At 43.5% G+C, this 25,973-nt stretch overlaps 1 protein-coding gene and 1 long non-coding RNA gene across 2 annotated transcripts; one reads left to right on the top strand and one right to left on the bottom strand.

The window, feature by feature from the left end:
- Positions 1-1,126: 1,126 nt before the first annotated feature.
- LOC147344496 (uncharacterized) lies at positions 1,127-6,995 on the bottom strand. Its single transcript, XR_015155498.1, has 3 exons — positions 6,872-6,995; positions 6,689-6,784; positions 1,127-1,599 (listed from the first exon to the last, which is right to left on the bottom strand). It is a non-coding gene; the product is annotated as an uncharacterized LOC147344496 (long non-coding RNA).
- On the top strand, positions 5,900-25,312 carry OAT (ornithine aminotransferase). The gene is made up of 11 exons (XM_086378304.1): positions 5,900-5,954; positions 10,659-10,744; positions 12,869-13,096; positions 16,011-16,235; positions 16,352-16,447; positions 19,084-19,211; positions 19,860-19,982; positions 20,640-20,768; positions 21,524-21,637; positions 22,676-22,820; positions 24,264-25,312. The coding sequence occupies exons 3-11, from the start codon at positions 12,898-12,900 to the stop codon at positions 24,422-24,424; spliced, it is 1,320 nt and encodes a 439-aa protein (XP_086234430.1). The 5' UTR covers positions 5,900-5,954; positions 10,659-10,744; positions 12,869-12,897; the 3' UTR covers positions 24,425-25,312.
- The last annotated feature ends 661 nt before the right edge of the window (positions 25,313-25,973 follow it).

The following is a 25,973-nucleotide window of genomic DNA, read 5'->3' as shown; positions in this document are numbered from 1 at the left end:
CCACCACAGGCATACATGTGTTCCCCATCCTGAACCCTCCTCCCTCCTCCCTCCCCAAGATGAAATGATTTTATAATATATTTTAATATGTTTATTTAATAACATTTAACTTTGAAATTTAAAAAGTCTTAAAAATCACATCTAACTCAACAATGTTAGCAGAAAAGTATGAATTATTTTCAACGAATGTATCAGGTTTTCTGGGAGGGATGGGGGTTGTCATTGTTTTTGTTTTTATAGTCCAGCTAAAAAGAGTTAAAATTAAAGTTCTCAAAAGAAAAGTAATAACTGTTATCAAGGCTCACACTCAGTTAGCCTTCATGGAATCAATAATAAAAAAAAATCATTGCAAAATGCACCGAACCTCTTAGTATCAGACTAGATAAGGATGTAAATATTTAACTAGCACTTGAGGTTTCTATTATTTTTTAATTAATGAGCAGTGCATTTTCCAAATAAATGCTGCTAATTCACTACTTATTTTTGTAGTTACTTCTTTCCTTACTGATTTTTGTAACTTTTTTATTCTTAAAGTCTTACTTCTGATCAAGTGTCTGAAATACAACCCGTGATGAGGTGAACCCCTAGTTTTCTCGGCTGTCCTATCACCTGTTACTTATGTGGTGACTGGCTTCGGCCCTTTACCTTGGAATCTTGGATTTCTCTGTCCTTTAAAGCGCTAGATTAGGTCTTTAAGGCTTTTCAGCTCTAACATCTAGTATGTACTTATATCTCTAATTCATATATTCAAAACAAAATACTTATTATGTTTCAGTATTGAGACTTGGCTGACTTTTCAGCTCCATGAATTGAGTCTTATAAAATATTTGCTACTGAACAGATGTAAATAGCCATCACTTGGCCTAGTTCACCTCCATCCCTCTTCTGGTATTTTCTGTTCCCGTTCCTGATTCAGGCTTAGAGGCACACAGTGTTCTTCATCTGTGGTCACTGACCCCAGAGATCCTCTCACAGCCTCCTCTCTGGACCCAGCTCCGTTCCAGATCTCACATTTCACTTGACTTAAGATGTAGTTTATCACCTTTTCTGCAGCACATAACTTTATAAACTTACCAGGCCCCAGTGACAACCCTTCAGCACTTGGCAAGGTGTCAATGGATCATGATTTTTTTTTTTTGTACAGATCATGTTTTAATGGCACATTTAAAGTACAATTTGGTTGTCATTTGTTTAACTTGGAATTCCTTTCTTTTTTTTTTGTACAACAATGGTTTGAAGTATTCTTCTTTCAACCCAAGCTTTTGGGGGTTTACTGTTCTAGGAGTGGGGAGGGCTTTGGGCCAGCTAGCCGTTTAGAATCCCAGGATCATAGTCCAATGTCTTATTCTGCCTCTAATTCCTGCCCAGGGGAATAAAGATAAGTTGGAGCAAGTGTAGAATACTATTCCTCCTAAAAGCAATACAGAGATGGGTCCTGGAAGGCTCTAAAGGTCCTGCAAGACAGGCTCTACCTTTTAGAATGTATAGTCCGGGGACTTCCTTGGTGATCCAGTGGTGAGGACTCCGTGCTTCCATGGCAGAGGGCACAGCTTCTATCCCTGCTTGGGGAACTAAGATCCCAGGTCCCATGTGGCATGGCTAAAAAAAAAAAAAAAATTATAGTCTGGTTGGGAAGATATACACAGAGCTAGAGATATACAGTAGTCAAGCAATGAGTGCAGGCAGTTCTATGACAGATGGACAGTGTGCTGAAGGTAAGGGGGACTCTTCTGACTGGGGAGTCAGGAAAGGTGTCATGTGGGGAAGGATAGAAGCTGTAGTTGGAGGTTTCAGGTGAAATTCAGCTGAGGAGGAGAGAAATGAAGCGCCCCTAGTAGGCATATCCTTATAGCAGAACCAATATTTTAACTGCACTATTTCTGAATCTCTACCTATTGTCCCCAGTTCAGTTTTTTTTTTTAATTGGAGTATAGCTGATCAAAAATGAAATACTTTCAGGTGCACAGCAGAGGGAGTCAGCCATTAATACACATGTGTCCATTCTCCCCCAAACTCCCCTCCCATCTAGGTTGCCTGGTAACACTGAGCAGAGTTCCCTGTGCTATACAGTAGGTCTTTGTTGGTTATCCATTTTAAATACAGCAGTGTGTACATGTCCATCTCAAAATCCCTAACTATTCCTTCCCCTTCCCCTTCCAGTTCAGATTTAAGTTCAGAACATTTACCCCCTATATCCTTCTTTAACCTTCCTTACTGTTCTGCTTACGTTGCCTCTAACAGACCCCTGCCATCTGGCTGTAAAGAGGTTTACTCTCCTCCAGATATAAATGCCTGCCCCTGCTTAGTGCAGAACAGCAGGAGGCATGAGGTAAGCATATTGCCAAGTCTTCTGCTGGACGGTATCTTTTAGGATGAACATAATCGGGGGAAATTTTTTCTCTTGCTGGGTAAACCTCACCAAATGTTTTCTGAGTCTCATTACAAGACCTTCTCCTTGACTGTCAGGGTGGATTTTCCTTTTCAGTCATTTCAAGTCCACATATATGTAGGCTATCCTAATAATAAATAACAACAAACTGGGCAATAGAGGAAGTAATGGAAAGCAGGAGGCAGGCATAATCCGTCAGCTACTTCTCTGGTCATAGAATCATTGAGAGTTGCCTGTATAAGAAAATGAAGACTTTTTTCCTTTTTTTGTGTAGTTGCAGCTTTTTCAGATGGCCAGAGTTCAGCTCTTGAAGGAGCATTTCCTGAACTTCTCCCTTCTAATAGAGAGGTCCACCTGCTCTTGCCTGATGGGAAAACCTTTGCAGGGTCAGGCACGCAGGGACTCAAGGGACATTTGTTGAGTGAACTAAAGAAATGAACGAAGGTGTTGGATATATGCGATCGGATCAGTCTTTTTTTTGCTTGCACTGGGTCTTTTTGCTGAATGGGCTTTTCTCTAGCTGTGGTCAGCAGGGGCTGCTCTCCAGTTGCAGAACACGGGCTTCTTGTTGTGGAGGCTTCTCTTGTTGCTAAGCAAGGCCTCCAGGCACTGGGGTTTCAGTAGTTACGGTATATGGGCTCCATAGTTGTGGCTCACGGGCTCCAGGGTACAGGCTCAATAGTTGTGGCCCATGGGGCTTTGCTGCTCTGCAGCTGATGGGCTCTTCTGGGACCAGGAATCAAACCCACGTCCCCTGCATTGGCAGGCCGATTCTTAACCACTGGACCACCAGGGAAGTTGTGTGTGTGTGTGTGTGTGTGTGTGTGTGAAGTCCTGGGGCCACTCTTTATATCATCCAGTTTTATGGTTCCCATTTAGTCAATTACTTGAGTCTATGAGTAGTTTTAGAGGCTCAAAAATCTTTCCAATGAATGCTCTGTCCTTACATGCTATATGCTGACTATAAATAAAATGCATACAAACAGAGCAGCTCTGTTTCTTGTTTGAAAACAAGCTGCTTTCAAATCTAGGTCTCCCAGGGCATATTAAGCTAAAAAAACAACTGCTAGTTATTTTTCAACTAGCTAGAAAAACCATAAAATATTTCATGCTCTCTGTACCTGTTTCGTTTTTCTGATAAGAGACAAGAGATAAGACCCAGACATTCTCAGCAGTTTCTGGCCTATGAAAAGGTTTTAGTTCAAGAGGACCTTAACTATAAGTCCAAAAGGCATTGCAACACAGTTTTGATGTTACTCAGATCTTGGGTGTCATGCCCCCTTCATGAACTGAGCAACACCTGTTCCTAGTTGCCAATGTTGAATTGGAGATTCCTGGGCTCTGCAAGTGTTCCCAGAGCTGGGCCTGCATGACACACCTGCCCAGATTTATAAGGGAGGACCACAGAGAAACAGTTCCTCTCTGAATGACCTAACTTCCAAGAGATTGATCACATTGTTTTCAGTGTTAAGAAGTCACATCAAAAAAATAAAAATAAAAGGCAGAGTCCTGCTCTCAATGCACTCTAGGGAGGGCACAGCCGTAACAAGGAGAATAACTGACCTTGGTCTAAGACAGATGGAATCACGAGGACTGAATCCCTTTTTGGTGTCTAGCTCTGGACATCAGCAGACACAGGCTCTGCTGTTTACAGCATGGCTTCTGTGCCCACACGTTTTCCAGCCTTTACCAGATAGCTTTGACTTTTCTTTCTACTCACCTAAGGTTTAATCTTAGCTGGCTGTCTGTGTTGAATGACTTCCAATTGTCCTCTTGCCCATGTAATCTCCACCCTTCCCCACCCAGCCTGCCTGCCAGGAGGCTGCCCTGCAAGGACTGCCGTTGCCCAGCTCCCTAGGTCTCTGGCTTCCTAATGGGCTCAGTCCATGGAAAGCCCTGGAAGGAGATGGGAGGTCAGGATCCTGCTTACCCCAGCTCCCTTCCTAGGAGGTCACTGAAGACCTCTGCCCAGGCAGGTGGCCTTCCCTTTCTTTGTCTTCGGATCCTGGAAACAGTCCCTTTAGGCCTACGGTTGACCATGGCCCTTCCTGGTGCACTAGCCCCAGGCTGCTCCTCTGCCCCTGTGGTTTATGCCTTTACACTTAAATGATTCCTTTAACAAATACACCTCAATTTTCCATTTTGGAGTGTGCCACTCATTTCCAGATGGGACCCTGCCTGGTTAGGGCAGTCTAAGGGAACGCAGGCTGAGGTGCAGTCGGATTTCTGGGGGCTCTCTGCAACCGCCCTCAGAGAGGGGTGGCCGGCACGCAGGAGTCTGCCGAAGCGTGGGATAACCCTCGGTAAGCTGCTTTTTTCGCTCCCAGCTGTTTCCCAATATGTAACAAAAATGGTGTAGACTACACGATGGCATGGTCTCTTCCGGTTCTAACATGAGATGGCCTGCGTGCTCATATCCGACTCTTTGGGACCTCATGGACTATAGCCCGCCACACTCCTCTGTCCATGGGATTTCCCAGGCAAGAATACTGGAGTGGGTTGCCATTTTCTTCTCTGGGGATCTTCCCCATCCGGGGATGGAACCTGCATCTCCTACATCTCCCGCATTGGCAGGCATATTCTTTTACCCCGAGCCTATTACCCTGTGGAGAAAGCAATGGCAACCCACTCCAGTACTCTTGCCTGGAAAATCCCATGAACGGAGGAGGCTGGTAGGCTGCAGTTCACGGGGTGGCTAAGAGTCGGACACGACTGAGCGACTTCACTTTCACTTTTCACTTTCATGCATTGGAGAAGGAAATGGCAACCCACTCCAGTATTCTTGCCTGGAGAATCCCAGGGACGGGGGAGCCTGGTGGGCTGCCGTCCCTGGGGTCGCACAGAGTCGGACACAACTGAAGCGGCTTAGCAGCAGCAGCAGCAGCAGCTATTATCCTGGCCTGTGCATTCCCACTTCTGGGTTTTCTAACGGATTGTGCAGGGCGCCGCAAATTTACAGAGCGTTTTGCCCTCATTTCAGTATCTACCAGCAGCCACGAGGAGGAGGCAGTGGGCTTTCCGCTGCAGTGGAGACAAGCGCTGCAGCACACCAGAGTTCAAGGGCACGGCGGCCGCAACTCCTGTCCGGAGCTAGTACAGGCGGGCGGCCAGCACACACGGAAGGCTCCGCGAGGCAAAGGCCTGGAAGCGCAACCCCGGGAAGAACGCAGGTCTGGAGGTCCAGTCCCGCGTTTCACCCCTTCGGACCTTGTTTTCTCGCCAGCAAAGAGAGGGCGGTGAGGGGAATCGATGAAAAGGCACGGATCCAGGCAGGCGCCTGAACTCAGGTACCGACCCCGACCGCTGCCCGGAATTGCGGGGCGCGGAAGGCGCAGGAGAACGGCTCGAACCAGTGCCCCGTCTGAGTACGGGATGCGCGGCGCCGGGGCGGGGGGCGGGCCCACGGCGATTGGTGGCCAGTCCTCCGCCGCCGGCCAATGGGCGGCAAGGGCGTCCGCGGGGGGCGGGGCAGCAGGCGCATCTTAAGCTCTGTGACGCGTCGCCGTCGACGCAGCTGATCCTTGGACGCCGCGTGTCCCCGGGCTGGCCTTGGAAGTGCCGCCAGGTATCCGTGCGGGGGGCCGCGGGGCCCGGGCCGGAGCTTGGGCAGGGGCCGGGCGCCCCGGGCCGCGGCGGGGCGGGGCGGGGCGAGGCGGGCGTGAGCGGCTCGGGTCCCAGGTTGCGGGGAGCGCGCGGAGGGGGCGCGCTGGGCCTCCACCCGAAGGGCAGGCTCTGCCTGCGCAGCGGCTTTGCGCAGCGGGCCCCGGACTCCCGGGTGATCTGGGGCGCGGGGAGGGGAGTGGCCCGGAGAGCCGCCGGCCCGCGCGCAATCCGGGCGGGCAGGGCGCGGCGCATCCCGGCCCGGAGACAGGAGGACAGAGAGGGAGGCTGTGGATGTGGCACCTCCGCCTGCCAGAGCGGGCGGAGCCGGGCTGGCCGGCGCTCCGCCCCCGCCCTCCCCGGCCTGCAGTATCCCCCCTGCAGCACCAGGCGGCCCAGGGTCCCTGCGCCTTGGCCTGGAGCCTCTCGGGCGCCTTGGGGGTTTCCGGAAGGAGGCCCTTTAGGGTGCCGGCGCGCGGGGCGGGTCGCATTCTGGATACGCGGGACTGCTCGGTAAACCCATGGAGTTTTGCCTACAAGAGTGGGGCGCCCCGACTTTTATTGAGAAGGGGTCCGAGCCCACCCGGGCAGCTCTGGGGGCCCCTGTAGCTACCTGCCCATCTCCTCCCCTCCCATAAGCTATCTCCTTTTCTCCTCCAGCCTTTGTTCAAATAAGTCATCAGGCAGGTAGAGCCTTACCGTAGCGTTCAGGTTAACTACGTGATGTCAAGGGGTTGGGCTCCACAGGACTTTGAGCACGAAGACGTCGTCGTTCGAGTTTCTTCGTCAACAGTGCTGAGCATTTAATACATTCTGGTTGAATTGAGTGGGACACCTGTACTCAGTGACCTAGTCTCCTCCCTCTGTTACCGTATTTCTTACCTTCTTGAGGTTCAGCTTTCACCTCTGATAAGGTGATAAATTAAGCGGGGGGAAGGAGAAGTGACTTTGGAATGAAGTGGCTTTAAGAAATTACTTCCTTCTCGGTTCTCAGTCTCTTCTTCGGAGTTCTGAGAGTTTCTATAGGGAAACTTGTTCTCTCCATTGGAACCTGGAACTGTTCTTTAGATATGTAATACGCGCTCTTCATCTTAATCCACTGGGAACAATAGGCTTCTTTCATTAGAATATCCTGGTTCTGTCTTAAGAAAATCTAGTTCCTGACTGTAACAGCCTGGTGGGAAAGTAAAATCTTTTAGTGAGGTTTAAATAGTAAAGGTTACTGTTTTGGGTTTGCAGTTTTTCATGGTGCTCAAGATTAGTTTTCCATCTGCTTCCCAAAAGACCCAGTATAACTTGGAATGGTAAAAATTCTGAAAAAGACTTTTTTTTTCCCCCTCAAAGAGGCTGTATTTTTATTTCCACCCATACTCCTCCTCTATTACAGTAACTTGTGGGCATAGTTTACGCCCTTTACTGAGTTCCCAGGGATGGGTGTAATCCACATTTAAAGTTAGTGGTGAGTGGATTTTGGAGGTGTGTGGAGGGTGTGACCTAACTGTGCCAGTACATTTTCAGTAGTAACAGCTTAAGGTGTTTGCCAGTGACGCACTTGAGTTGACTCTGAGCCAGATTACGTAAAAAAAAAACAACCAACAAAACCCTAAACTTTTGTTGGCTGAACTTTCCAAAAAGGACTGTATTTGTGAATGGTTGCCTCAAGAAAAGTAAATATTTGACAAAAGTAGTAAAACCAAACTCTTCCTCAGGTGGAATATTTTAAGTGGCTTTCTGATGAATTCATGCTGGTTTTCCTTTTATAATGATCTTAAAAAATAGTACTTCATGCTGCTGCTAAGTCGCTTCAGTCATGTCCAACTCAGTGCGACCCCACAGACGGTAGCCCACCAGGCTCCCCTGTCCCTGGGATTCTCCAGGCAAGAACGCTGGAGTGGGTTGCCATTTCCTTCTCCTAGAACTCTTCAGAATGCAGCCTTTTATGGAATTCTATTTTAGGTATGTTCTAGTGTAGATAGGATGGATTGGATTGGTCTAATAATAGCTTTAAGAAGGACCTTGTTAATTATGTGTTTTACTGAAAATATTCAGTATTAAATTTTTTGTTGTCAATAACTCTGTCCTCTTCTCTAGGAGCCTAGGTTAAATGCACAGCCTGGAGTGAGCTGATCTAATGAAGAGAACTCTTGATGAAAAGATTTTTCTTGGTGATGTCATACTAGCCTCCTCTTAGACTCTGCTCCATCCTCTAGGAGTCAGTGATTTGACTGTCTCCTGGAGGGCCTTGCTATTTGTCTGTCTTGATTCCCTCTTAAGTCTGTTTAGGAATGACCTCATTCATTTGACAGATAAGGAATGCCCAAACCTGGGCTAGGTTCTGGGGATGCAGAGTGAATTTTAAGACATAGTTACTGTCTTTTTAAGGAGTACAGGCATGAAAGGAGTACTGTCTTTTCAGGTGGACAGGCATGAAAACAAGTGTCTTGAGGTGTTAGAATGTGTGACAAAAATCTGTGCAGAGGTCCTGGGAGTCATAGAAGGTCTGATGTGGTAAATTCAGTAGGGAAGTGTGAAAGGGAGCTAAGATGTATAGTATTTATTCATAGAAACAAGACAGAAACGTTCGTGATTATCACAGAAGTATGGAATTTCAGGTAATTTTCTTGTCTTCCTTATTTTTTGTCAATGGAAACAAACTTGTAGAAGAAAAGAGCTCCAGTTTTAAAAAAGAAACCCTGGCACAGTTGACTTTTTTTTTTTTAATGTTGCAGAGATTAACTAATTTCCTTGTTAATTTAAGGCAAGAAGGAACTATTAATAATTGGTCATTTTGTGCTAAGTTTGATGCTTTAACGTTATCTCATGTAATCCTCAGTAATGGTCTTGAGTGGCTTCAACTTCATTTTGCAAGTGGGGACATTGAAGCTAAAAAAAATGGACAAAATCATCCAAATAAAGTTACTCTTAATAGCCCAAGCTAGAATTTTAAGTCCTGCTTTTCAAACTCTGAGGACCTTATGGTCTACTCTTCTGGTTTTCCAAGCCTTTTTGGAAGAGGAAATTGTTGATGCTGGCTATTTTTAAGCCCATCTTAATTCTCCTCTAATATTTCTTATGTTGTGCCAAGCACAGTAACTTGAACACAGAAGGCTTTTTAATAGAAATGTGCTTACAGGATCCTAGTACATTTAATGCATTGAACAGCGGGACTTTTACCAGTTGAATTAAATATTCAGAGTTCATCTTTAAAAACCTTAAGCATGAGTATTAGTAATGTTTTGGATGTTACTGTTAGTAAGTTGTAGTTATGAACTTGGCATGTAAATGGATGTTTTGTCCCATTTCTTTTGCGAATGAACTGAACAAATGACTTGTATAAAAGGAAAATGTTCAATTTATATAATTTCAAAGATTCCTTTCTCACAGTGTTCCTGCTTAGAGAGGTTTTAGTGTTTTTTTTAATACCCCCCGCCCAGTACACAGACACACACACCTGGCTTCTCAGGTGGTCCTAGTGGTAGAGAACCCGCCTGATAACGCAGGAGATGTGCATTCAATCCCTTGGTTGGGAAGATCCCCTGGAGGAGGGCACGGCAACCCATTCCAGTATTCTTGCCTGGAGAATCCCATGGACAGAGAAGCCTGGTGGGGCTACAGTTCATGGGGTGGCAAAGAGTTGGACACAACTGAAGTGACTTAGCAAGCACCTCTTTTTTGGCGGGGGGAGTGCTTTCTGCCTTTTTTGGGGGGGCCCTATCTGTGCAGCATGCAGTAATCTTTGTTCCCTGACCAGGGATCGAACCCATGCCCCCTGCATTGGGAGGGCAAAGTCTTAGCCACCGGACCACCAGGGAAGTCCTTATAAATGTAATTCTTGATCATTAGAAAACGTGGAAAATATAGAACAGTGGAAAGGTAACCATCCTGAACATCCTTGGGTATATTTTTTGTAGTTGAAACTGTATATGTGATTGTATTTTTTTTCACTTAAACATGTCATAAAACATCTCCATGTCATCGAAAACTGATTATTTTAAATAGCAATATGCTATTATGCGATTATGTTGAACTGTTCTCATATCGTTGAACGTCTTTCATTAATGAATGTTTCACCACATTCCTGAGTGTTGCTTTAGGATCTAATCTTGAGAGTGAAATTAGTGGTCTAAGAGCACAACACTTCTAAGGCTTTTATTCTAGTTGCAGTTCTTTTCAGAAAGTGTTTCAGTTAAAAGTATATCTAAGTAGCACTGTTTGTTTTTTTGTTAATTTGATCAAGGCAAAAGTCAACGTGTTGCTCTTAGTTTCGGCATGCAAACTCGTGTTGTAGCCTATGGCTACATGACCTGGGGTCAAACCCAGGCCTCCTGCATTGGGAGCACAGTCTTACACCAAACTAGAAAAGTACCTCGTTTTAACTTTTTAGTTGGTCAAACAGAGCACTAATTCTGAGTCTCTACTTAAGCAATAGAGCTAAAAATCAATGTTTTAGACTTAGCATTTTAGGGAATTTCTGTCTAGCATAACTAGAATTTTTGCTTTTTTTGCTAATGGCTATCTCCCATGAATGATTCTTATATAATTTTTTTTTATTGTTGTTAACATGTATTTCTTTGAAATAAGATCTGCTAGAAATTAGGGATATTTTCCTTCAAAAAAAAAAAAAAAAAGAGAGATGCACTTATGCTTATAATTCTGCATTTTATTTCAGGAGTCATTGGATGTTCTGAAGACGTCCCGGAATCTCGGGTTAAAAATCCTTGTTGTAATCTCAGCTGTGGGAGGACAGGCTAGTTGGTGAGTCTTGGCACACAAAGTGCTGGATTTTCTTTTAGCACATTCCTGAACATACCGGATTTAATGGCTAGTGCCAAGTTGAAAGCAAAGTAAGCCAAGTTCCAAGTATTAGCTTTTGCTCATTGGGCAGCTCCAACTGAATGCTGGAGATTTGCATGGCCTGACTTGTCATTAATAGATTTCTCTTGAAATGTGAGTTAACTGGTCATTTTATAAAAGCATAGGCATATAAAGTATGCCTAGTGTTGGCAACTTTCCATTAATCTTGAAATGTATCTTTAAAAAGCATGCCCCCCTCCCCTGCCATGATTGTTCTGGATTGTCTCCAATTTCCTTGTTGTTATTCTTAGTTACTTTAGTCTGTACTTCCGCTCAGTCTGTGCGTCGTGGCTTGTCGTGACTTGTCGTGACTTGTCGTGACTTGTCGTGACTGTTAATGATACAGGTGGCTGCAGAGTGGGCTGCAGCGGGTGGGGGCTGGTTTTAGGGCTGGTGCTGGGGGGTGAGAGCAGTGATGACATTGGAATATATAAATAGATGCTCAGTAAATGCCAGTTTGCTCGTGATATTTAGGACTTATTACTCAACTTCTCAGCTTGTAGTTTGAGGTGCTTTAGTTCCTCGTTGCCTTTTTCTCCTTCAGCTGCTTTTGTGGTGAAGCTTTTTGTGAGGGGGGTTAATTTCACAGAAGCGATCATCCTAACAGAGTAGCCGGTTTCTTCTGGGAGCTGTAACCTTTCCTCTCATACATTGTTCTGCTGTGTTTTTGGTCTGTTCCTCTCAATGTAAAAGCTCTTCAAAGGCTATTTGTTAGAAATTGCAAAACTTGCGCCCCCATCTTTGTTTGTGATTATTTTAACCCAGAGACGTTTTAGATAATTGTGGCTAAATAATAAGATTTTACCTTTTTTTTTGGTCATGCCACGAAGCGTGTGGAATCTTAGTTCCCTGAGCAGGGATCAGTCCCACGCCCCCTGAATCCCTGTATTGGAAGCCTGGGGTTTTAACCACTGGAGTGTCTTTAACCACTCTACCGCCTGGGAAGTCCCGCAGATTTTACCTTTTGTAGTTTCTTGTCTTTCCTGCACTAAACTTAGAAAGCCCTTCCCTTCCCCTGCTGCTGCTAAGTCGCTTCAGTCGTGTCCGACTCTGTGCGACCCCATAGACGGCAGCCCACCAGGCTCCCCGTCCCTGGGATTCTCCAGGCAAGAACATTGGAGTGGGTTGCCATTTCCTTCTCCAATGCATGAAAGTGAAAAGTGAAAGTGAAGTCGCCCAGTCGTGTCCGACTCCTAGTGACCCCATGGACTGCAGCCCACCAGGCTCCTCCATCCATGGGATTTTCCAGGCAAGAGTACTGGAGTGGGGTGCCATTGCCTTCCCCTAAGGAATCACTTTTCCACCCCACCGCTATTACTTTTACTTTAGGATGGTCTCTGGTCCCTTTGTGGAAACCAAATTCTTCCCTGATTTCCTCACTGCTTGCAGGAGGACCAAGTTGATATGCAAAGTAGTTGCCGTAGCCTCTGTCCCTGCCCCCTTGATCTCTGGCCTCCCCGCCCTCCCCGCCCCCACCCCAGGGCAGCCAGCATCTCTCATTTGGTTTCTGCCTTTGGGCTCTCACACCCCCGCATAAATACCTTTCGAATGGTGGTTCAGGTGGTTCAGCTCTTTCCGAGCCTGTGCTGTTCAGCCTTGCCTGACTGCCTCGAGCTTGTCAGGTGGTGCAGAAGGGTGTTTGGGGAAAAGTAAAAGCGTCTACTTTGCATTGTTCTTCCCTGTTCTCCTGGACGTCTAGCCTCGAGCGCTTTGTGCTTGCGTACGTCCTTTGGAGTTGATTTACTTGTGTGTCCACCTGTTTGCCCCGTTGCCCTTCAAGTTCCCCAAAGGCAGGAGTCAGGGGTTAGTTCTCTTTTTTTTGTTGTTGTTTTTTTCATTTTATTTTTTCAATTAAAATTTTTTTATACAATTTCTAAATGTTGCTTTCCCTTTGCAGTTAAGACCTCCGTTCTCTCTTACCTTCCTGATTCTTTGGTGAGCGCTCCAAGTATATAGTTGATGAGTAGACATCTACCCACCCTGCGAAGTGTCTTATTCTTTATGCCTTCTCTTTTCTTTGGACAGGTCGGTGATATTCCCACTTGAAGGACATCATGCTTTCCAAACTAGCGCGTTTGCAGACTGTTGCTGGCCTTGGTCGTGGAGTTCATTCTTCAGTGGCTTCTGCTACATCTGTTGCAACTAAAAAAACCGTTCAAGGCCCTCCGTCCTCTGATTACATTTTTGAACGGGAATCTAAATATGGTGCCCACAACTACCATCCTTTACCTGTAGCCCTGGAGAGAGGGAAGGGTATGTTTTCACCCTTTGCACCACCCCCGATTCTTTGCTTTACCTTTTTGTAAAACTTGCTATTATATTTTCTCACTGTGCATTTTTCTAGAGGCATTTCTTTTTTTTTTTTCTTTTTTTTTCTAATTTTATTTTATTTTTAAATTTTACATAATTGTATTAGTTTTGCCAAATATCAAAATGAATCCGCCACAGGTATACACGTGTTCCCCATCCTGAACCCTCCTCCCTCCTCCCTCCCCATTCTAGAGGCATTTAATTTCTGTACTGCAGGCATGATTAATTCAACATCTATTGAGTCTCTGATGCTTGCTGTGTTAGGTGCTGTGGGGAATGCAAGGTCATGATGGACTTGCCAGGAGGGAATGTATAATACACGAGTAAAGTACTATAATATTGTTATCGCTTTTTTCCCCTTTAACTTGTATTTTGGTGTAAAAAGCTGCCACAGTGGCACTAGAATTTCTCTTTTGTTGCTCTTCACCCAGATTTCCCAAGTCCTTTTTTTTTTTTTTTTAATTGCACTTGCATAATCATCTTTGTCCAGAAACACACATACATTTTTTTTCCTTGAACCGTTTGAGAGGAAGTTGCAGACATGCGTCTTTACCCCCAAATATTTGTGCCTTTTCTGAAACACAAAGACTGTCTTACATAACAAAGTGTAATTATCAAAATCAGGAAATTCACAGTGGCACAGCACTGCTCTCTAATCTGCAGGCCTGATTCAGGTCTCGCTTGTCCTGTGTAGCAAAAGAAAATGTCGCACCATGGGTTGCATTCGGTTTTCAGGGCTGTTTAGTCTAATCCAGAATAATTCCTCAGTATTTGGTTTCTTGACCTTGATATTTTTGCAGAGTACAGGCCAATAATTTTTAGCATGAACATCCATTTGGGGATGACTGGTAAGGTATAAAAACCTTTTACTCCCACTTTTAGCATCCGTTAATGATTCTTGTCTGAATAAATGATTACTGATTGTTGCCAAATGGTGATTTAATCCATATTTTGAAATAACAGCCATTATCAAATCGAGCCGAAGTTTATTAGCTCTGGGCCAGAAGCTAATAGTCATTTGCCTATATGTTTTTTGGATTTGGGACCAGTACTGTAATAAATAGAGCTCCTTCTGAACAGATGAAAATCTAGGTTTATATTTTACCGATTTGTAAAAATGTTCTTTACCTACAGTAGCAGAGCATGCACTCTAGAATTTGACTGGGTTCAAGTCCTGGTTGCATGCATGCCAGCTTGGGCTAGTTATAATCTAAACATCTACTTCTTAACCTCTGTAGTGTAAGGATGGTGCTCATAGAGGGTTTTTGATGAGATAAAGGACAAAAGCACCTTTAAGTATGTTAAGTACATGGCAGAAATTAGGTGAGCACCTAATACATTTTAATATCTATGGTCAGCTTAAAAAAATTGTTATAAAATGTATGTAGCATAAAATTTACCGTTTTAACCAGTGTTTAATTCAGTGGCAGTGAGCGCATTTATAATGTTGTCCAACTGTCACCACTACCTCCTTCTAGAACATTTTTCATCATCCCCAAAGGAAGTGCCACACTCCCCACTGCTTCCTCCCCTAGAACCTGGCAGCTACTCATCTGCTTTTTGTTGCTATAGACTTGCCTGTTCTAGATGTTTCGTGTAGATGGGGACAGACAACATGTGCCCTGTTTCACGTGGCCCCATGTTTTCAAGGTTCTTCCACGTTGTAGCACGAGTTAGGATGCATTGCTATTTCTGGTTGAATTAAGTTCTCCATTTTACGGAGATAGCACATGTGTGTCCTTTAATCAGTTGATGGACATTTGGGTTATTTCTCCTTTTGGCTATTTCAAATAACACATTTCTGTTTGAACACCTGTCTTCCGCTTCGAGGCGTTCGGTTGTGGGGTCATACGGTATTTTATGTTTCACTTTAACTTGTGAGGAACCCCCAAGCTGTTTTCAACAGCTCTTGGCACCACTTTACATTCCAACTAGTTACATATATGAGTTTCAGTTTCTACACATCCTTGCCAATTCTCGTTTTCCTTTTTAAGAAGTGATAGCCACCCCAGTGGTACCAAGTGCTACCATTGCGGTTTTGGTTTGCGTTTTTCTCTAATGACTCATGACAGTATCTTTTCATGTGCTGGTTGGTCATTTGTTTATCCTGTTTGGAGAAATGTCCATTCAAGTTCTTTACCTTCTTTTTTTTTGGCCGTGCTACGCAGCTTGTGGGATCTGAGTTCCTCCACCAGGGATGGAACCTGGGGCTCTTGGCAGTGGAAGTGTGGCGTTGTAACCACGGGACTGCCAGGCAGTTCCATTTGTCAGTTTTTAATTGGCTTGTATACCTTGTTGAGTTGTAAGAGTTCTGGATAGTAGATCCTTACTTGATTTGGAAGTATTTGTTTTCATTTTGTTGGTTTTTACAGTCAATTAATCGCAATTTTTATGTTTTGTGTAACTTCCTTTAAATTCCAACTTTAGGAGTTCTCTGGTGGCCTAGTGATTAGGATTTTGGGCTTCTCTGACGTGATCTGGATTTAATCCCTGGTCAGGGAACTGAGAATGCCACAAACCTCGTGGCACGGCAAAGAAGAAAAATGAAGGAAAAAAAAAAAATCCAGCCTTAAATGATAAACAGGTTTCTAGGAATAAAGGTTTTACTCTAGAGTTTATAAAATCTTTTCATGTTACTGCTGTTTTTTAGTAAATGTGTAAATTGATGCTGGACAGATAAAAATATAATTCCATATAAACCAAAGTTTATCATGCTTGAGTAAAAATATGCCTTAACCACAATTCTCTGTTAACTGGAGGTCCATACGTAGGTATTCAGAGGGCTGGCTAGCAGTCTTAATCTTTGAAGGTTATGTAATTTAGTGATTTTTCTAAAATTATTTTCCTTATGTTTTAGGCATTTACGTATGGGATGTTGAAGGCAGAAAATATTTTGACTTTCTGAGTGCTTACAGTGCTGTCAACCAGGGGCATTGTCATCCAAAGATTGTGGATGCTTTGAAAAGTCAAGTGGACAAGTTGACCTTAACATCTAGGGCTTTCTACAATAACGTGCTTGGTGAATATGAAGAGTATGTTACTAAACTTTTCAACTACCACAAAGTTCTTCCTATGAATACAGGTAAAACATTTCCTTTTTTTTTTTTTTTTGGTTAAAATAGCCAAGAAAATCTTGTTGTTTTCTGGTAATTTAAAACATTTTTTGAAACTGATATTTTAAAATGTTCTCTTGGGTAGGAGTGGAGGCTGGAGAGACTGCTTGCAAGCTTGCTCGTAAATGGGGGTATACTGTCAAGGGGATCCCGAAATACAAAGCAAAGATTGTTTTTGCAGGTATGTAAAATTCAGCGTTAACTGCTGTGATTGAAATATAAAATTGTTAGTTACTATTTTACTTTACATAAAATTGTTAGTTACTATTAACTTACGATGAGATACTGCAAATGTATTTGTCTCACATATGTAATATCGAGGCTTCCCGGGTGGTACTAGTGGTAAAGAACCCTCCTGCTAATGCAAGAGGCCTAAGAGACGGCAGTTTCCCGTCCTGGGTTGGGAAGATCCCCTGGAGAAGAAAATGGCATGGGCACAGGAGCCTGGTGGGCTACAGTCCACAGAGTCTCAAAGAGTCAGACATGACTGAAGTGACTTAGCCATGCATGATACATTGAATGTTGCGTAAAAATTGAGAGATTTCCTTTTCTTCGGCTCATTTCCAAGTATTTTTTGGATGCTCCTATAACTCCCTATCCCTTCCTCCCTAGAGTGAGTGACCGTGTGATTTATTTCCCATCTGCTTATCTGATTTTTTCCATAGCAGTTTTCTGGTTAATGAGACAGTTTTGTTGATGCAAGCATCATACAAAAATGTTGCAGCAGTTTTGTGAGGTTTTGAGGTTGGGTTATGTTCATGTAGGGTCATGTCCTAGGCATGATAGGAAGTTTGAACCTAGTGTATCTCAAACACTATGAGATATTATTGTGCCGTGTTGTTAAAAGCTGTTGGACGAGGAGGGCTGGCATTGCCCCCGATATATTTCTGCGAATGGATAAGAGGAATGACTTATACTGAGTAGGGAGACCAACAGTTAATTTAGATTATTGATTTAGTCTGACTTTGGGATAGGTTCTGACTTTTTCTTTTCTAAAACTTTGATTTTAATTTTTAAAAACATCTATGGAGAAATTTGTCACTGCACACGGCTGAGATTCTTTCTTGTGATGGTTGAAATCATGAAATACTTTGCTTGTGAACACACACAGCTAAATTATAAAGCCCATAATACAGTAGAATCTAGAGTTCATCTGATGGCCAGCCAAAGTTTGGTGTCTGGGGAGGGGGCAGTGACCAATTCCTGTTTCTGAGGAAGAAAGTCCCTGCCCAGCTCTCTGATCTGCCATTTTGGAATTTCGTGCCTTTAGTTGTAAGGCAACATAACTGTCTCTTGCAAACAAAAATGGCCTTTCTGGTGACTTTCCTCCTTACAGACTGTGTCCAGTCTCTCTCATATTAGCACAGGGCACAAAGATGTTTCTCCCATGCATTGAGAGAAGTCAGTAGGAAGAGACAGAGGACTGTGCCCCAGCTGCAATCCCTTATTCAGCAGGGTAAGCTGCGGGGCGTGAGCCTGCTGAGGCCCATGGCGGAGAGCAAGTAGGCTATTGGCACACTTTGTCTTAAACAAGCCTGGGCAGAATCAATAATGCTGTTGCTTGTGGACAAGCCAAGCAGGGATTACTCATAGCTGAAAGAGGCTCTGCAGGGGTTGTACTGAAGGATGCTATGAAGCCAACTTGGAATAATAATTCAGTTCAGTTCAGTCGCTTAGTCATGTCTGACTCTTTGTAACCCCATGGACCGCAGCATGCCAGGCCTCCCTGTCCGTCATCAACTCCCAGAGTTACTCAAACTCCTGTCCATTGAGTCAGTGATGCCATCCAACCATCTCATCGTATCGTCTCCTTCTCCTCCTGCCCTCAGTCTTTCTCAGCATCAGGGTCTTTTCAGATGAGTCACCTCTTCTCATGAGGTGGCCAAAGTATTGGAGTTTCAGCTTCAGCATCAGTCCTTCCAATGAACACCCAGGACTGGTCTCCTTTAGGATGGACTGGTTGGATCTCCTTGTAGTCCAAGGGATTCTCAAGAGTCTTCTCCAACACCGCAGTTCAAAAGCATAATTCAGCACTGGGTTAACTGAGTTGCTGCTGGCATTGAGGGTGAGAAGATATTTTTTTTAAAGCGGGAGAAACTCCAAGCCTCTCTTACTCTAGTTTGTTTCTTTTCTTGAATTTAACCACATTGACGTCACCTTGTGCATTTGCTTCACCGGTTCTGTCGTGGTGTGTCTTCCCTAAGAGCACAGAAGCTCCTTGAGGGCAGGGAGCTTGCCAGCCATCATTTGTCCCCAACACCTAGAGCAGTGCCTGACATTATTAATCAGTCTTCAGATTACTAAAACAAATTAATGGGTAAAAATTGTTCCTGAATAAAGGTCAACGTTTGTCTTCTAGCGCATAATAGCTTATAACACCACGGAAGGCAAATTGAAAGTTTTCAGACTGCCTGAGGATATTTTATCCAAATGAAATATAAAACTCATTCTGTAGAATAGTTAGCCTGTAGTGTTGGATTTTTAAAAGGAGAAGTACAGATTCTCTATGAAGGATAGTCGTTTTTTCATGTCACTATCATAAATGTGTCTAGAAAAACTGTCTCTAGAAAAACACGTATTGAATGCTTCAGTTTTTAGGGTTTGGGATTATTGAAAGAAAAGACAAATCTCTCTCCTCAGGGACTATGCTGTGTGTTACAGTTGGGAGCCTCAGTAGAGCCGTCCAGGAACTCAGACCCCACAAGCAGTGCATCGTGGCCAGGAAAACAGAAAGCTTTCTGGAGTATTTTTGGGAAACTGTGAAATTAAATTGGGGGGTTTGTTTGAAAAAAATGACTGTTTGTTTCTTCTTTCTAGCTGGGAACTTCTGGGGTAGGACATTGTCTGCTGTCTCCAGCTCCACTGACCCAACCAGTTACGATGGTTTTGGACCATTTATGCCGGGTTTCGAAATCATTCCGTATAATGATCTGCCTGCCCTTGAGGTACTTCACCTGGTATCACGGTGCTTTAGCTCATAGTACATAGAACCTGCATTTGTTCAATGTATGAATTGAAAACAGACATCTGATTGTACCAAGAGTCATACATCTCATAACTTATGTTTAAGTTGGGCCGGGATTCACACGGTTCTCTGTAATGGTCAGTTAGTTGCTAACATGTGGAAACCAGGTTCCATGGCCTAATCCTAACTGCCAACTAACCGTTAGATTTGTCTCCTACATAAGTATTAACTTGAATATTACCTGTTAATTACTTTAATACACAAAATTAGTGAGTTTTCAGCCAGCTTTTTAAAATTATGAAGTGGAAGACTTCTAAAATAAAAAGATGCACTTTTAATGTATCTATTTAATGGCGTTTTAAAAGGCCATTTTCACTAGTTCTTATTTGCAGTACATTTGAGTATTGTATTAGAAAATACAGGATGGAGTAGCTTAAAGCTGAGGTATTTGGAGCTTTTTGATTGTAATTGATTGTCAGAAAAGTTGTGCTTGGAAGGCGGAATATAAGTTAGTGTGAAAACTTAATTTGCACACTTACTCTTACGGGAAAACACGTGCGTTGTGTGACTTCAGATCAAATAGATTCGAAAGGAAGTTACTAAGAACATACTCGTGCTGTTTCCATAGCGTGCGCTTCAGGACCCAAACGTTGCCGCGTTCATGGTGGAACCAATCCAGGGTGAAGCGGGCGTTGTTGTTCCGGATCCAGGCTACCTCGTGGGCGTCCGCGAGCTCTGCACCCAGCACCAGGTCAAGGCCGCGCACTTGCCTGCCTCACTTAGGGTTTGGCCGATAGGATAAGCTCAGAGACTGCATCACCTTTCGACTAGAAGGAGGCTTCATTCTAAGAGCCTCCCAACTTTCTAGGGCTGATAGAACTTTCTAGCAGCAGGCTGCAGAGAAGCTGACTTTACTGGCTGGGCCCTGGTGGACCCTCAGCCCGGCTCCTTCCTCTCTGCCCCAGCAGCCTGTGCTTGGCTTCTTCTCAAAGCCTTTGTCGTATCCCTTTGCTCCAGAATTTAAGCTCTCTCCCCCTCTTCTTTCACCAAACTAGTAAATAGTAATAAGAAGTACATATTAACAAATGGTTGAGAAATAAATTAGAAATCTGTTCCCAGAGAGTAGTTCTATTCAGAAACCCCCCGCAAAACCCTCACTTTGCATACCCGCCCTTCCACCATGTAGGACAGTGCCCTGTGGGGCAGGGTGGCCTGACAGGAGATGACTGTGTGTCCCGCACTATTGAAGTCATGTGGGTAATTAGAATGCTTTCGCAAATCTGAGGGGATGTCAGAATGACAGATTTGTGCAGGAAAGAGTAAAATAAAGATAAGTATTTCGCTATGGAAATAATTGATTATTTTCATATGCTATTTTCTTTTATGTTATTTTGTTGTTTTCCAATAGGTTCTGTTTATTGCTGATGAAATCCAGACAGGCTTGGCCAGAACTGGGAGATGGCTGGCTATTGACCACGAAAATGTCCGACCTGATATTGTCCTTCTAGGAAAGGCACTTTCTGGTGGTTTATACCCCGTAAGTTGAATGCTCAACCACTCTCTGTATTTTCCCTCTTCTCATGAATCCCTGAGATATTTTTACATGACTGACTGTGCCTTTCTGGGAGTTTGGTTTTACTCAGTGTGGTTTATATACATAGGTCACCTGGAATACGTGTGATAAAAACATTTCAGAGTTCCATGGTTAACCCCACTTAGTTTAACTGGAGAATTGAGTGTACCTTGGGTTTGCTTCACTGCGTTTATTTTGGATGGAACCATTTTATCTCCAGAGTACTCCTGTAGACGTCTGTGCTTTTTTCCCATAGTTTAGAAACATACTAATTGTTTAAAACCATTGACTGATTAATGCAGAGATTGGAAAAAATTGACATTTAATTGTTAATTCTTTTCTTGGGTTTGCCGTTCAGAGCCAGCAATTGGTATGGATTAAAGGGCTCTGAATGTTTAGTGCAGAACATTATTTTCTAAGCAATTAAAACATTTCACCCTGAGAGTGGAAAGAATTCTAAATTATATCATTGCAGAAATAGCTTTCTTTTAGTTCCAGAATATTACTCTGCACCGCTGAACCGTGCCCAGCGTGCTTGGAACGAGTTAGGGCGGTCATCGTTCTGTCACTGTGTTTAAGGAGGCTGATGCGTGGCTCTTGTTGGTTGAAGCTTCATGTCAGATTTAATATCTGCTTCATAAATATCTGTTTCTATAAGAATAAGAGTGGTTCATCTGAGAAGAGACTTGGTCCGTGCTTAATTCTCTTCTGTCTTTTAGGTGTCCGCAGTGTTGTGTGATGATGAAATAATGCTGACCATTAAGCCAGGGGAACATGGTTCTACGTATGGAGGCAATCCGCTGGGCTGCCGAGTGGCTATCGCAGCCCTGGAGGTAAAACCTGATGGCAGCTCTCAGGAGAGCCAACCAGGCCATCCTAAGGGAAATCAGTCCTGAATGTTCATTGGAAGGACCAATGCTGAAGCTGAAACTTCAGTACTCTGGCCACCTGATGCGAAGAATTGACTCACTGAAAAAGACCCTGATGCTGGGAAAGATTGAAGGCGGGAGGAGAAGGGGACAACAGGGGATGAGAGGGTTGGATGGCATCACTGACTCAATGAACATGAGTTTGAGTGAATTCCGAGAGTTGGTGATGGACAGGGAGGCATGCTGCAGTCCATGGGGTCACAAAGAGTCAGACACGACTGAGCGACTGAACTGAACTATATGGTAGCCAGTATCCTGGAGGTGGTGCTGAAGTGACTTTTAAGTCTAAGCTCACTGGTGTAATAAGAAATGTTACAAGATTGCAGTGTATTACAGAACATGAAGTATAGAGAAGGATTGCGTAGGCTTTCCAAGTTTGCAGTTTCCCAGGGCTTTGGGCCCGCAGGTCCTGGCCTGTCCACCTAGAGCTTTCCCTTTGTGGCCAGGCTGGCCTGTGAAGCCTCTGGCTTAGCCCACGTGGTTTCTTATTGTTGTTAAAGTGGGGATTTGAACGCTTTCAGACTTATTCCTCAAATGCCTACAAAAGGCATAAAATTGTTATGTAATCTCTGAGGATGGACTTTTTTGGAGGAAAAAGAAGCCAAAAGAAATTCTATTGCAGTTAAAAAATGTGTTCAGCCCATTGATTTATTTACCTAAGAAGAGAATTTATCAGTTGCATTAAACAAATTTAATCTTCATTTTGCCACAGAATCAGATTAATGATGGGTTTTTGAATAAAGCAAGGCTCTGTCTGAGTAAGTGTCTGTTACGTGATGAGAAATCAAACTGGTATAGGCTTTGAAAAATAGAAGTGAAAGTTAAGTTACTTTGGTCTTTATCTGATCCTCTTCTTCCTTTGCTTGTAGTTCACATTCCCTTCCAAAGAGCAACATGAAAAAGGCAGTCTTTAATATATGTGTAATTTTTCTTGAAACATAGGTTTTGGAAGAAGAAAACCTTGCTGAAAATGCAGAGAAAATGGGTATCATCTTGAGAAATGAACTCATGAAGCTGCCTTCTGATGTTGTAACGACTGTAAGAGGAAAAGGATTACTAAATGCTATTGTTATCAGAGAAACCAAAGGTATGGAGACAAAATATTTTACAAGGTACTATTCTTATAGGAGAGGGATTCCTTGGTGGCTCAGATGGTAAAGCGTCTGCCCACAATGCAGGAGACCCGGGTTTGATCTCCAGGTCGGGAAGATCCCCTGGAGAAGGAAATGGCAACCCACTCCAGTATTCTTGCCTAGAAAATCCCACAGATGGGGGAGCCTGGTGGGCTATAGTCCATGGGGTCGCAAAGAGTCAGGACATGACTGAGGCAACTTAGCACATACGCATGCAGTACTCTTATTACCTGATTTATATTAATGGTCTTAGAAATATAGCTGTTTCCTACAAGAAGGCACATTTGACTAATTTCACCTATGTATTCCTTCAAGTCATTTGTTATTCCGCCCTAGGTTATTTACACAGTACTTGGAGAGTTCAGTTTGGTTTCTGTTAGGAAGACAGCACAGAGCACTTTGCAGTTTCCTCTCTCCTCTCCTTTCCTCCTTCGCTTTGCAGATCAGCAGCGATAAGTAGGAGCAGCAGTAATAATAAGAATGATAATGGCGATGTTGGTAATAAAAATAACCCCAGCTGCCACTTAACTGAGCATTTGATGTTTAACACATCATTTGTAACCCATAACAGTTCCTGGTTGGATTTTCTTGCCATAACCCTTCCTTTTCAAAGCAATGGTTTTAACCTTGAGTGCATTTTAGAATCACCTGGGGAGCTTTTTAACAAATTAATCCAAGCCTAGCCTCACTGCACAGACTCTTATTTGATGGGTCTAGAGCGGGGCTCAGGCACTGGCCGTCGCCCCTTTGGTGTTTTTTGTTGGAATCAGGGTTTTGAGGATCCTGAAAGTCTAGTTCTACCAGCTTAGGAGGCAAATTCAGGTTAGAAACGTGTAATGGTCACTGGGTTTGAATGTTGCTTATTCTGTGCCTGTTAGTTATCTGTATCATACCTTAGTTCTTTTATGCATTGGTTCCTCATATAATGGGCTTCCCTGGTGGCTCAGACGGTAAAGCGTCTACCTGCAATTCGGGAGACAGGGTTCGATTCCTGGGTCGGGAAGATCCCCTGGAGAAGGAAATGGCAATCCTCTCCACACTCTTGCCTGGAAAATCCCATGGACGGAGGAGCCTGATAGGCCACAGTCCATGGAGTCGCAAAGAGTCGGACACAACTGAGTGACTTCACTTTCACTTTCCTCATATAATTAATTACATCTGCCTTAGCATGTTTTTTTTGCTAGGTCAAAAACCCAACAAAACCCATATCTGATCATACCATTCAAACCATTGCTGAAAAGTAACTTCATTTTTAAGAGTAGGAGCCAAAAGCAAGCTTGTAACTCAGAGCTGCCTTTCTTGAGTGGGTACTGGGAATTCCGTTTTTGCCAGGCTGGCCCCACCCCTGCAGGCTCCTTATCATTGATCAGCATACTCTGGATGGTTTTCTTTACTAGATTGTGATGCTTGGAAGGTGTGTCTGCGACTGCGAGATAATGGACTTCTGGCCAAGCCAACCCACGGCGACATCATTAGGTTTGCGCCCCCGCTTGTGATCAAGGAGGATGAGATTCTAGAGGCGGTGGAGATCATTAACAAGACCATCCTGTCTTTCTGAGGGTGGTGACAGTTTTCAGTGGCGCCTGGGAGCCAGCTGGAGACATGCAGTTCATAAAGCTCTGAGTTTCTGTGCTTAATGCAGGCATATTTCACTCCTCCATGTCAAGGGCTTTAAAAAAAAAAAAATATATATATATATATATATGTTTTTCAGTTCATGTATAACAGAATGACTTTTATAGACATGCAGTTTGCTATGTAACATAACTAAGAGAATGTCCTGGCATCTTATATTCGATTAAGTGTTTTTGTGCTTGTATTCTTTCTAAGGTGAGGTGCCTTTCTATATAGACAGCCTTTTAATCAAGCCCCTGAACATAATTTATATACTTTTTAATAATTTTCTTGCTGGTACAAATGTTTGTGTTTGAGAAAGTTTTATTAGTATTACCTGGAAGACTTGCTTAACCTTATAAAGCTGAATCATAATCATTGAATTTTAGCAAGGTGAATGATTAAGCTGACACAAGTCAACTCCTTATTGGCTGGCACCAAGATGTATTCTGTGAATGTCATTACTTTGAATTAAGAATTAATGTCCAATATTCCTAGATTATGTTTTAAGTGTTCCATATAATTTGTAAAAAGTGTTTGTTTTCAGTGTATCTTTAAATCTCATGTCTCAAATGTCTATGTTAGGGACCAGTGTGCGGTTACTGCAGTGTTATCAGTTAACCTCACATTTTAAGCTCTCTGAGAATGTTTTTATTTGCTTCGTTTCTTGTGTTCTCTAAGAACATTTCAGTTTGTTTGGTAATCTCTAGAAAAAGACAAATTATAAAAAGAAAGTTTCTTTCAGTACTCCTTCTCTGCTTTCAAAATAACCGCTCTTTTCCCATGTGTAAACTAGTCCTTGCCATTTCTATTAAAGTATCCTTGCTATGCATGCTGTTGTGTAACTTTATTTATTTTTTTACCTGTGCGGGGTATTTTGGATGTTTTTCTATGTTGGTAGTTTTAAGTTTATCTTGTTCTCTTTGAGTTGATCTAAGAAAGAAATGGAAAAATTTATTTGAGCCAAACTGAGAATTATAACCTGGGAACAGCCTCTCAGAAGGCCCCGAGAACTGTTCCTCCCATTAGAAGTCAAAACACAGTTTTGCATAAGTTTTTTGAGACTTGATGACGCATTATTGACAGCTTACACAATCGGGCGAGTTAGCAGTCATGGGTCATCTTGGCCCTTACAAGATTAAGAAGGAATGTAGGACTCCTGGCCATCCAGTGATTTAAGACTCTGCCCTTCCACTGCAAGGGGCACGGGTTCCAGGAAGCCGAGTGGCATGACCAGAAAAAAAAAGGAAGGAATGTTGTCTTAAAGGAGTTGTCCTCCTGGTGCTGGAAAGTGTTGCTCTTTGTGGTTGAGCAGGTACTTCTGCCAATGGGCAGGTTTGGTTGCTGCTTAACTGAGACACAGTGCACAGTAGAGGGGACAGAGGGGCCAGGAGGGCAGAGAGGATCTGTTTAAATTGTTCTTGTCTTGCCACAAAGCATGAATTTTTATTTTCACACTCTATGACCATAGTATTTTATCTTAAGTGGATATA

The sequence above is a fragment of the Bos grunniens genome, chromosome 26 (assembly GCF_055505025.1).
Source record: "Bos grunniens cultivar Pamir isolate PY7600 chromosome 26, Bosgru_T2T1.0, whole genome shotgun sequence".
NCBI classification, from domain to species: Eukaryota; Metazoa; Chordata; class Mammalia; order Artiodactyla; family Bovidae; genus Bos; species Bos grunniens.
This window is presented reverse-complemented; position numbering and strand designations above follow the sequence as displayed.

Excerpts from the sequence above, each read along its gene's own strand:
- OAT (XM_086378304.1), top strand. The coding sequence starts at position 12,898 with ATGCTTTCCAAACTAGCGCGTTTGCAGACTGTTGCTGGCCTTGGTCGT. Across the intron at positions 19,212-19,859 it reads ATGATCTGCCTGCCCTTGAG|CGTGCGCTTCAGGACCCAAA; the intron begins GTACTTCACCTG and ends CTGTTTCCATAG. Across the intron at positions 19,983-20,639 it reads AGCTCTGCACCCAGCACCAG|GTTCTGTTTATTGCTGATGA; the intron begins GTCAAGGCCGCG and ends GTTTTCCAATAG.